This window comes from Aotus nancymaae, unplaced genomic scaffold, assembly GCF_030222135.1.
Source record: "Aotus nancymaae isolate 86718 unplaced genomic scaffold, 86718_ANA_hifiasm-v0.15.2.pri h1tg000012l, whole genome shotgun sequence".
Classification (NCBI taxonomy): Eukaryota; Metazoa; Chordata; class Mammalia; order Primates; family Aotidae; genus Aotus; species Aotus nancymaae.
In genome coordinates this window covers 19875537-19887824 of record NW_026988423.1, presented here as the reverse complement: position 1 = coordinate 19887824, position 12288 = coordinate 19875537, and the positions used below count along the sequence as shown (strand labels likewise).

At 37.9% G+C, this 12288-nt stretch overlaps 1 protein-coding gene across 6 annotated transcripts in view; it reads left to right on the top strand.

Moving 5' to 3' along the window:
* CADM1 (cell adhesion molecule 1) overlaps nucleotides 1-12288 on the top strand; it is a 325717-nt gene that overhangs the window by 266482 nt on the left and 46947 nt on the right. For all 6 annotated transcript variants that reach the window (XM_012470469.2, XM_012470466.2, XM_012470467.2 and 3 more), the window contains exons 4-5: nucleotides 1750-1887; nucleotides 3948-4106. In XM_012470469.2, the coding sequence (XP_012325892.1) occupies nucleotides 1750-1887; nucleotides 3948-4106 (297 nt within the window). The remainder of the gene's footprint in view (nucleotides 1-1749; nucleotides 1888-3947; nucleotides 4107-12288) is intronic.

Sequence of the window (12288 nt, the reverse complement as noted above, 5' to 3'; positions counted from 1 at the left end):
AAAACGTAAACTAGGGTTGTTCTTTGCCATGTTTAACTACTCATTTGGGCCATATCATATTAGCAACACATCCAGTTGAGCAAATATGTCGTTTTCCTTGTACATAGGAAACAAAGAAAAGGGATGCTTTTACTCTCTTATTACACCCCCCACCACCAACACCACTAAACGCTATCTTGCTAAGGAAATATGTGCAACAAATCATTTTACTTTTACTTTTCTATCATTCTCTGTAGGAATTTTCAACTGTTCCAATTCAGTGTAAAAGTCTTCCTGTGGGCAGAATTTTCACATTGTGGACTAGAACAGTTGGAAATCCCAAATACATAGTTTAATCCCATAATTTATTGAAGCAATATCAGAGATTCATTATTCAACTTGATCATCAGGATGGCATGTTTATACATATTTAATTTCTTGTTTCTCTTCTGAGTTGAGAAACTTATTAATCATAAGTCTCAGAACTGTCTTTGCTTATTCATGGTGGTCAGGACACATATTCTTAGATTCACTGTACTGAATTCAGTATTCTTACTGATTTTTATTTGAAGAGACTCAGTCCTGAGGTAAGGTTGCACATGAAGTTTTACTGTCAACTCAGTTTCATAAAAGATATTTTATCATCATCATCATCATCATCACCATCACACTATATACTTTTGATTTGATAGTATTTCACTCCCAAATCTGTTACTTTGACTATTTTATCACATATATTTTGATATGTCTACAAAAGAGTGGTTTAATTCTGATATGTAAATCTACTTATAAGCACTTAAGAGTCTCTTTCGTCTTTGGTTTCCAAAATCTGAAGCACTGGAATTCAGAATCTGGAAAATTGCTGCAAACGAATTGGCATTTCTTATATTACTGCATCTTCATATCCAAAGGATTTTATTACTACATTATCTAGCAGAGGTTGTGATTATATTCTGGATCTCTAGGAATCATTTTAATTACATGGAACTGGTTTGAGGCACAGTTTTTCTGTGCATTTTATGGTGAGTGATTCTTTTAAGGGACTCAGAGATTTTTATCTTTGCTGGTTAACTTTGGAATCTTTCATTTGAAGATTGAAATTCAAGAGTTGAGTTCAAGCAGAAATATTGCTTTTGGGAGTTTCCTGATAAGGATGATCATTTCAATAGTATGTACTCCTCTTTTATACCCACTTTCTGGTTAATTTTTGAATGACTGATGACTAATATCTATATTGATATAATGTGCTCAGTGATAACTTAGGAGCGAGACACTGGTTATTTTATTTTTTATTTTTTTGAGACAGAGTTTCGCTCTTGCTGCTGAAGTGCAATGGTACAATCTCGTCTCACTGCAACCTCCTCCTCCCAGGTTCAAGTGATTCTCCTGCTTCAGCCTCCCAAGTAGCTGGGATTACAGGCATACACCACCATGCCCAGCTAATTTTGTATTTTTAGTAGAGACGGGTTTCTCCATGTTGGTCAGGCTGGTCTTGAACTCCTGACCTCAGGTGATCCGCCCACCTCGGCCTCCCAAAGTGCTAAGATTAGAGGCCTGAGCCACTGTGCCCAGCCACACTGGTTATTTTGTAACGTAAATTTAGGATAGAAATTCTAAATTAACTGATTTTGCATAATTCACCTTATTTGATGAGGACTGTATTTCTTTTTCCTCTCTTACTGCGATTTGTTTTAAATTCCCATCAGGAATGTTATAGCAACAATGCAAAATGCATTCTGTGTTTATAAAGCACGTATGTTTAATTTGTAGTCCCACCACGTAATCTGATGATCGATATCCAGAAAGACACTGCGGTGGAAGGTGAGGAGATTGAAGTCAACTGCACTGCTATGGCCAGCAAACCAGCCACGACTATCAGGTGGTTCAAAGGGAACACAGAGCTAAAAGGTAAGCTGCAGATTGCCACATACTGAAGTAGTTAGTTGATTCTGGCAGGTAGGCCTTTGTGAAAATCAAGAACAAATATAAAACATGCCCATGAAACAAAACTATTCATTCAGATATGGTTTATAATCAGTTACTAAATATGTCTGAGGCCAAAGCATAACAGCATTTTATTGTCCTAATCCATGTCCTCATTCTGCTGATTGAGGGTTCATGGTGATATCTGTTGCTCTACTCAGATGCCCAGAAAGAACTAAAACTGTGAACTAGAACTCTTTATGCCAGGAGGAACTTTTGCGAGGACTGTCTCTTGAGCTCAGGCTGTCTCTGTCTGTACCTTCTATTCTCATTGCTTTTACCCTGTCTTTTGCAGAGACCCAGAGGGGATCAGAGCCCCAAATTTTCAGGGTATACATTTTAAAAAATGTTTAACAAACTTTCTCATATGGTAAATTCCAAGTCATTCTGACATCTATTACACTATCAACTGTGTTGACTATATGCTTTCCTACAAGAGTGGTTACACTTAGTGGACTAAGAATTTCATCTTAATTATGAATTTACAGGGACCTCCTTTTTTGTGAAACCTATGATTCAGTTGCCCAGTTCACCAGCCTGTTTCACTGTCTATGATTTTGTGATGACAGTACAAGTCAGCTCCTTTAGCCCGTTCTGATCGTCTACTTCAGTACTGGGCCATCCCGGGTTTGAGTACTGGATCCTCAAATACCTGCTATCTCAGGTGTTGCGTCAGATAAAGGAGACAGCATATACCCTCTTTGTCCATTTTTTGCCAGTTAAGTTCCGCTTGTATTTCTGCATTCAAATTTCTTCCTTTTCGAAGTTACTCTGCAGGTAATACACTGCACAAAGGTCGTAGGGCTGAACTCCTCTACTTATATGACAAAAATGCTAGTGGTGTGCTTCAGTTTCCTCTAAAATGGGGACAATCATATTACATACGCTATGGAATTTTTATGAAGATGAAATGAGTGAATAGTTGTAAAGTATTTAGCTAATACTTGGGCCAAAGTAAGTGCTGTATATGTGCTTGTTAAATAAATAAAGAGCATAAGAAAGAAAAGAATCAGCCCTTTTAGAAAGAGGATATAGAAATCTATATCTGGAAGCAGATAAATCTATATATAACAGCTTAAGTTTCAAAAAGCTTGTTCTGTTTTAATCTCCTATTTCCTAGGTATGGTTTTGGAAGGAAGGAGTTTCTCATTTCCTCTCTGCTTTTCTAAGTGAATTCAGCCATTAAATGTGTACCGATAAGTACAAAACATTAAAAGAAAGTTAATGGTGTGCCATGTTCCTGGGAGTGCTGAGTTCAGGAAGGGACTGCCTTGGCCTATTCATTCCATCCGGAAGCCTCCTCCCTCCTTTTCTGGGTGTTCTTGGATGTGTCTCCCATCTGGCCCCAAGCCCTGTATCTTACTTTGCTCTAGCCCACTGCCACTGCATTTTTGTGGTCTTCCAAAAGTCTCAGAGTTTAAACATTTCAGTTACAATTTCAGTTATGTAAATCCATTTAGTTACTTTCTGTCTTAATTGTTGATGATGGGGGTAGGCAAAGGGGGTTGTTTGTAACTCTACCGCTTGTTGAATTACTTAGGGGATTTGGATGATGTCCTAGAATTTCTAAATGGCCTGACAGCCTAGTCAATATTTCAAGTTCAGATGGTTGTAGGGGTGAAAACTATTTTTCTTTTTCTCCTCCTGCGTACCTTGAGCAGCCAGACAGCAGACAGTCAGCTGTCTTTTTCTGGGAGGTTTTAAGACAGAAGAAACATACATAATATATTTTAGTAAAAATAGTGTATGTTATTTGGACTTGAAATATATCTTAAATACTATGCTGCCAGGTTGAAAAGTTGGGAATTAAGGAAATAATCATTTTATCAGTTAACTATCCATAGATTATTCTCATCCCAACTAACTGCCATCATATTTGTTAAAATAGCAATGTTGGGGTTAGAGGACAGAGGGCCTCTAACATAAAAACAAACTGATAGAAATTCACCCAACTCTGGTTTCTTGGTACATTTTCTGTTCCCCAGGGAAATCGGAGGTGGAAGAGTGGTCAGACATGTACACTGTGACCAGTCAGCTGATGCTGAAGGTGCACAAGGAGGACGATGGGGTCCCAGTGATCTGCCAGGTGGAGCACCCTGCGGTCACTGGAAACCTGCAGACCCAGCGGTATCTAGAAGTACAGTGTGAGTACCCTGGTATCTTATTCCGAGGTTGGTAGAGATGCAATTACCTAGAAACTCTTCAGAAGCCATTTATTCAATGCATTCATTTTATATAACATACATAGAATTCTTATTTTTGGTAGAAAAATAAAGGATTATTTTACTGAAACACTGTACTGCCATATTACAAAATACCAATGAGGATTTGAAAATGCTACATTGAACCCAAAGGTAAAACTGAAATGATTTCAATCTGCTGTAACACATGACTTAATTAATTAATTTCTTTGCATACAGACTGTCAGCATTTCTGTGCCAACTGCAAAATCTGGGGTAATTTTCCCCCTTTTTTAATCCCATTGTAAGTACTGAAGTTTTTATAGAAGGGATTTTATTCCCATTCTACATCAGCATTTTGTTTTAAATGGCATGTCCTTTTCTGTTTTAGCTTAAATTATATCAATGAGTTGAAAAGTCGACATTTTGGGGTCATTGCCACAATCTTGATGGCTTCATCAATAAAAGCTAGATCGTAATGAATGAGGTTTTGTCCTTACCAGGCTTTGTAGACTGAATATGTTCTCCTCATCTTCTCCTCTGGACCCTTCCGCTTAAGAGGAAAAAGTACTTTTCTGCACAAATCCATTCTTATGCCAAGGTTGTGGCTAAGTAGCCAGCTTCTCACTTTTTATCACAAAGCGAAGGGAAAAAAAAAAAACAAACAGCTTCTCACTTTGTATCTGGCTTCTGAAAAATCAAGGTGATATTTGAGTATGCATAGTGAAAATGTTACCAGAGTTTGGTTTGGATGGCAGTGATTGGATGTCTCATGAAAGAAACTTTGTGAATCCTTGGATTAATTTCCTAGGGCTGCCATAGCAAATTATCACAAACTTAGTAGCTTAAAATAGCAGAAATTTCTTTCCTTACAGCTCTGGAGGCCAGAAGTCCAAAACTGAGGTTTTGGCAGGACCACACCCCCTCTCCCCCAAAGGTTCTAGGGGTAGATTATTCATTGACTTTTCCAGCTCTGGGAGTCCCAGGAGCTCCTTAATTTGTGGCTTCACTACTCCATTCTCTGCCTTCATCTTCACATGGCTTTCTCCTCTCCTCTGTGGGTCTCTCTTCTGTGTGTCTCTTATGAGAACACTTGCCGTTGGATGTAGGGCTCACCCAGATAATCCAGAATGACCTCATCTCGAGATCCTTAATCTGTAAAGACATTTTCTTTTTTTCTTTTTTTTAATTTTTCCAAATTCAGCTACAGTCATAGATTCCAGAGGTTAGAACATGAACATATCTTTAGGGTCCACCATTCAACTTCATACAATCCTTAGCATTCATCTTAATCATCTGAGCAAAATGGGGGGGTGGAGTGGGAAAAGTTATAAAAAGTTGCTTCTAAGACACCATCTCATTCCAACCTTTTCTTAACTTCATGAGCTTGGCTCAATTTAACATTACATAATGCAGGGGTTTCTCATTAATTCATTTCATCTGCTTCATTATAAAGCTTCATTATGGGCATCATGCTTATAATTTTCATATCACTAAAACTATTGTGGTATAATGTCCCTATAATGGGAAAACAGAAATGATCAGATATTATCTAAATTAGCAGATAGTAGATTTCTTGTGACTTTGTTAATATGTAATTCATTTAAGCAAACTTAATATCCATTAACTTTCCTTGTAGGGGCCCATTAGCTTTAATAATACATTAGCTCTTTGTATGTCCTGAGTAGATATTCACCCAGTTTCCACCCCTAAACTCTTTCAGTATTATCCCAGAGTATCTTTTAAATAGAATATAGTCCCACCCACCTACAAAATTACCCTCACTCCCAAATGCAAAATATTTCAAGTGCTATACCTCCTACTTCTTGGAAAACTTGATAATGATCCTCATAAGGCTTGTCTTCCATATTCTGTCGATTCAAGGGAGATTTGTCCTTTTAAGAAAAGGAATAAGGCTCCACATCTGAATCCATTTGATGTCAATCTAACAAAGTACTCCTAGCCTTCAATTGCAGGAAAGTGACTCTAATTCCCTCCAAAAACAAGGATGTACCAGCTGATCATTTTAAACTCTAATATGGCACCTTTTTGTGGGAGACTCTGTTTTTTTTATCCAAGAAAATCATACAAATATTTTAGCCCTTATTACACTTTTTGGAATACACATAAGGAAAAAAATATTTTTTGTATAAAGGTAAGTTAAGAATTACAAAGCATCACATTAACCTGAATGGAACTTTGGGTCTGTTTTGATATCTTAAGTAAGGCTCTTTATGCTCAAGAAAGTTTACTGCCCTCCACTCCTAGAGTACTATTGAGAACTTTGCAGAGTCAGCCAGGAATTCCTTTTGTAGCTTCTTCAAACACAATTGGAATTCTCTACATCATTTCCTACTAGCTTTACTTTCCTTGAACACTAGCAGCTGTGCAGTAACAAAAAGCCTCATTCCTCAAATGCCTGAAGCACTCAGTCACTGGGTCCTGAAGTCTGATCAGTCATTGCCCGGTGCTGTTGATGGCTCAACTCCGGTGCCCCCCACAGCTGTCCTTTTCTCTGCAGAAAAGTAGCACCATATCTTGATGACCATGAGGAAAGAAGAGACACTTGAATACAAGAGATTCCTAGAATAATTTATTCAGTAGCCAGTCTGCATGGAGGTTGAATTATTTTGGATGGCTGTGAGGAGTAACATTGCACCTGTATTTTAATACTGACTCATGCCCTTGAAATCAGCAGTTCTTAACCTTTTGGGGATCATTGGCCCCTTTAAAAACGCTTTGATACTTACAGACCTGGAAAAGATGAATACAAGCATACATTCACCATATTCTACTTACAGTCTAGGGAGTCCATTTACCCCTCAGAGTTTTCCTAAGTCCAGTTATTTGAGGACCAATTTCACAATTTTGCCATATTTATGGGTCTTCTGTATTTTTACCTGACTTAGAATTTTTCTTTAAGTCACTTTATTGCTTTAGCCTAATGAGGACCTATGTAAAAATATCTATTAAATTATACATTTCATTTGTTATGTGTAGTGTCTAATAAGCTTTAAAATAAATGTACAACTAATTTTTTTCAATGTCCTTTCCTTTGCTACCTAAAAAGATTTCTTACGTTCTCAGTGAGAAACAACAGGTTTTCACTAGGAAATACTGATCCCATTCATGGATCTCAGAGTCTACTCTGAGTAAATAAGGCTACTGTGGGGGCAAATCTAATCTGATATGATTGGTATTAAATACACTCACTTGGTTTAAGCCTAGCCGATTTTGCTCCATGAAGGTTTATGAAAACCTCACTTTATCCCCATCTAAGATGAATGGATGTTAACCAGGACATGAACAGGGTTAAATGACAGATCATGGGTTTGAATTCTACATGAAGGAATTTTTTTAAAAATACTATTAAAAAGGAAATGAAATAATGAGAACCTGCATTATATGTCATTAAATATCTTAGTTTAAATATGACAGGGAAAAAAGAGAGGAGGGATAAAAAGAAGGGAAGTATTGCACTTCTCTCCTTAAAATGGAGTGCCACCATACTGCATAGAAGACAAGGCTTGAGCTACAACTTGAAATTGCTTTTGTCTTGTGGATTTAAGTCCTAATTAATTGAACCAGGATTTTGCAGTGTTTGTTTGTTAGGACCCTTATTTGTGATACCAGGAGAAATTGTTGTGCCCAATTATGTGAAAAATCAGCCAGATGTGTGTGCTGTCATACTTTTAATAATCCTTAAGTTTTCGGTGAGTACAGATATTAATTGTGTAGTATGCATTGAAGTGATTAACATCAATGTAATTTATCATCTGGAGATTTCTGAACATAAATAAATGAGTTGTTTTGTTCAGCAAGGTGTTGACCCCTTCAGAATCAGTGAATTAAAGTCCCCCCCTTTTTTATTATAAATACGAAAGGCACCACAATCAGCCAAGTGTTCAGTTATTTGATTTTCTGGGGCATTAGCCACTCTTGTTTGTGACATTTCCCTGTTGGGTGCTCGTTTGCAAGCTCATTAATAAGGTTTTCTCATAGGAACGTTCCTGGGAATGAAGAACATACAGTAGGGCTCTTAGTTTTCTAGCTTTCATTCTGAGACTCAGCAAGGGTACAGCAGCAGCACGCAGTTAAATGTTTAAAACAGATAATTATGCTCCCAAGCTAGAAGGGCTCAAAGCTCTCTTTCCTCAGATGTTATGCAGAGAACCGTTTTGCTTTTTAATGTTCTGAGCTATATGACCCTAAAATCTTTCTGTGCATTTTTTTCTTGTGAATGTCTGTAAAGGTGGTGGTGCCCAAATTTACAACATGGTTGATTATAGCAGAGTGTGATACAATTGTATCGCGGTTAGTAGAGCTTCAGATCTGAGGGAATGTACTCTTGTCAAATAAAAGCCTGTTTAAACGGGAACAGTTCACTGTCTGAGCATTAAGAGAAAACTGTCTAAATAACATCAAGGTGGCAACACATAGCGACATGAGCTGGGAATTCAAAGAAAAGCTGTGACCCTCAGTATGGAATTCAGATTGCTTTGCACAAGGGAGGAAAGCCTTCCTCTGGACTGGGGTGAATACGAAGCTCCTGAATTACTGCTGTGTGGCTTTTGCTTTCACCCATCATAGCCTCGCTCTTTAAAATGTATGGCAAAAATTCTCATTTTGTGAGGGTTTTGTGTTTGTACATATTTCAAAAAAAAGAAAGAAAATTCAGAGATGAGTTTTGAAAGGAAGAATGAAAACAAAGACAGACTCTAGAAATAGGTGTTTGAATGCCTTGCCTGCTCTGATTATCATCTGACAGTTAATCGTGTACGTGGGCATCATTTTCAAAATGAGTTTTATTGACTGCATGTAGCTAGGTATTTTAGAAATCCATAGCCCTGTTCATCCAAGGTCCAGAGAAGGGTAGATTTTTTTTTCTTTCATTCCCTCAACTGGAGGAAAATTGGGCATTGAGGAGATGATCAAAACCTGCTCTTTATCTGTGCCAAAATAAATGTTTCTCTGGTATCGATAGTGCCCTGCGGTGAAGGAGAGAGGAAAATCTGGAAATCAGAAAATCTTTCCGATTTGGAGTGGAGGATAACACCTGGTTTCCAAGAGCAGCTTCTATATTACATCCTCTCCCTCATCAATTCTGTTCCCAGGTTGTATTCTTCAAAGCATAATAGCTGGCGTTTTCAAATTTGGCCTGTTTCTTTCTGATCTCTAGTCTCTCTTTTTTTTTTTCTTTAACAGAATATGCTCTTCCTCCCACTCTCCCTTTAATTTTTTTTTAAAGCAGTGAATTGAGTTTCAGCGAAGTTATTTTAGTATTTATGATTCCTTATGAGAAATAATCGAGGAATGAAGAACCTCGATTGAAGCTAATTTTTTAACCTATTATTTCTTTGTGTTAACACAGAGTGGTGTTGGTTCCAAGTTCCTGATATTATAAGGACTATAGATTGTTAGTGATATAATCTGCAGTACCAAAAGGGTCAAGAGGCTGAGTAACCAGTATTCAAAATACGAAGAGTGAGTGTTGGGCAAATGCATTGTGAGCAAGACTGGAATGACCCTTAAGGAGAAAGCCTTTGCCTTTATACCTGCCTTCTGAATGCATACCCTGAAGAAAGAGGCCTGTTTTACTAAGGACCACATCCTCACATGTCACTGACCTTAATGTTTTGTAAAAGATGTGGCTGTGGACATCGAATACTTACATAGCGAAACCAGTCTTCTAATGTACATACTTCACTTAATGGTTTTTAACTCAAGGTCAATTTTTTATTCTGTGGAAGGTTAAATGGTTGTGAAGTTGGCATCTAAAAGGAATGCTCAAACAACATCCTTTATGACTTCCTGTAAGATACCACTTAGATACACACCAGAAGTGCTAAAGAAATGTGTAGTGAAATGGAAGTAGGTAAAGCAGAACACCTGTGGATTTGGGGAGCTAAACTGACCTTCCAAAAGAAAAGCACAATTATATTTTGTGATGAGAACTAAGAGGAACTCATGATCTCATTTTGTTTTATTTGTAATCAGTAGTAAAGATAGAAGGAGAAGTCCATGCTCCAGTATTTTTTCACTCTCTTGTTCACTTATTCCTTCATTAATTCATCCAGCAGCTATGTCTTTACTGGCACTGTTCTAGTTACCAAGACTTCAAGAAACAGAATAAAACAAAAAACCCTCTCTTGTTACAGAGGGAACATTATTGTACAAGAATCTTGCTATAGGGATTTTCTTGCCCAATGTTTGCTTTCAAATTTTGAAAATTGCTTCTAAGACACTGCAAAGTATTCTGTGAGTATGTACCCCCATTTAAAAAGCACTGGGAACAAAGCTTTCTGCCAAACACCGTGGGATAAAATTTGATTCTTTTGGGTAAACAGTAATTCTAATACCCCCAAACCTACCTGCAAGTTGCAGCAAGAGAAGACTGCATTCTACTGTGGTAATGTGGGGCATGTTCTTTGGTCCTACGTCATTCCTGCCAGATTTGACTCATCCCACTCACAATAGTTCAGCCCTCTTCAAGAAGCCCAGTTTCAGTACTACGATTCATACAACAGATGTAACAGCAGGAGGTGCTTCACCTTGCAAACAAACAAAATAAACGGCAGTGAAAATTATTCATGAATGTATTATGACAATAGAAAGCAAATCTTTTGCAAGATGTTCTCTTTAACTCCTCTGAGAGCTCTGTGTGACTCCGTTCATTCACCAATCCCAGTCACCTTGCATTGCTAGACGTTGCCCTCCTTTAGCTGCAAAGCTGTCCTCTCCCAACAATTTAGACAGCCATATTGTAGGGGCTGATTCTTGCTTTGAGCTCAAACAGCTTCTAACACTCACTAAATCTCAGGTTAATCTTTGCATTGTCATTCTACTCCAAACTGCAGTAATCCTCCATGATCGACAAAGACTCTTCAGTCAATGCTTCCTCACTTGAATACACAGGGGCTGACCCAGACCCTCTACCCAGACATTCTGATATCATCTGTGCCCATGCTGCCCTTGAGTTCTCCCTGGTAGGACTTGAAACAATTAGCACTTGATCCACAAGCATCAAATCCCATAATCCCTGGTGTTTGAGAATATTGGGTGAATTCTAAGTAAGAAACACGAACAAGAGCCCATGTCCCAAATGCATTGCAGAAAGAGATTTGCACTCAAGCCCCTGGACCTGGTTGGATTGCGCTCATCAAAGACAATATGACACCTGCATTTCCTGATTTAGAAATTCTCAGGAAGAGAGGGAAGGTTGTGGGAACTCCAGGGATAATAGGTCTCCCACTGGCATGTCTCCTGCTAGGATATCAGGATGCCTTTTCCATTGACTCAGCTCTGCTCCTCTCTGCTACCCAGGAAGGGTGATATCCCAGTCATGAGGAAACTGCAAAGTACCTTTTTCTAAATAAAGGAATGCAAAGACCTGTTAGTGTTTGGACCTGCAGAGGAGACTGTGCCTTTTCATTTACATAGGAAACTGAATTACAGGTTACAGAATCTTGAGTTTCATCTTCTGAAAAGATCACAGAATGTGGTGCAAGGTCAGACTGGCATGAAATCAATTGTAATCTGCCAGCAAGCCATTCTAACCTCTTTAAGAGTTTCCTTTTATATATTTTTTCCCTTTATAGAGAGCAAAGTACATTTAAAGAAAGTCTCATCAAATCAGAATGTCTTTCTAATATTATTTTTTTAATTGGTTGCTACTGTAGTGTGACCTAAGGCCTCCTGGTAGTTAACCCTCTGTGCAACTTTGACTAATGAACAAATTTTGTCTGCTATAGCAGTCTTGCTAAATGTCTTTTATGGGGTTTAAAAAAAATTTACAGTGTATAATGAAAACTTCAGATCCCTCGACCTAATTGATTAGCTGTTGGTGATGCCATGTCTATAACTGTAATGTTCTTTAAGTGTACAGACCTAACTATTTTTCTTATTTTTATATAGCAGTTCCATTTTATAATGACGTTAAGCCATTCTGAGTGATACATTTCTGGGCAGTTATTGCACTTGGGTAGAAAGTATCATCTGGCTTTTGGCCTTGTGCCTTACAACACCAACCGAGGCGTAAAATGATCCCCCAGAAAATGTACTAGGCTTTACCTCATTACTTAAAAATAAATCTTGTAGGCTGGTTCTGTTTCAGAAAAGATTTGGTGGGTTATAGCATTTGATTTAT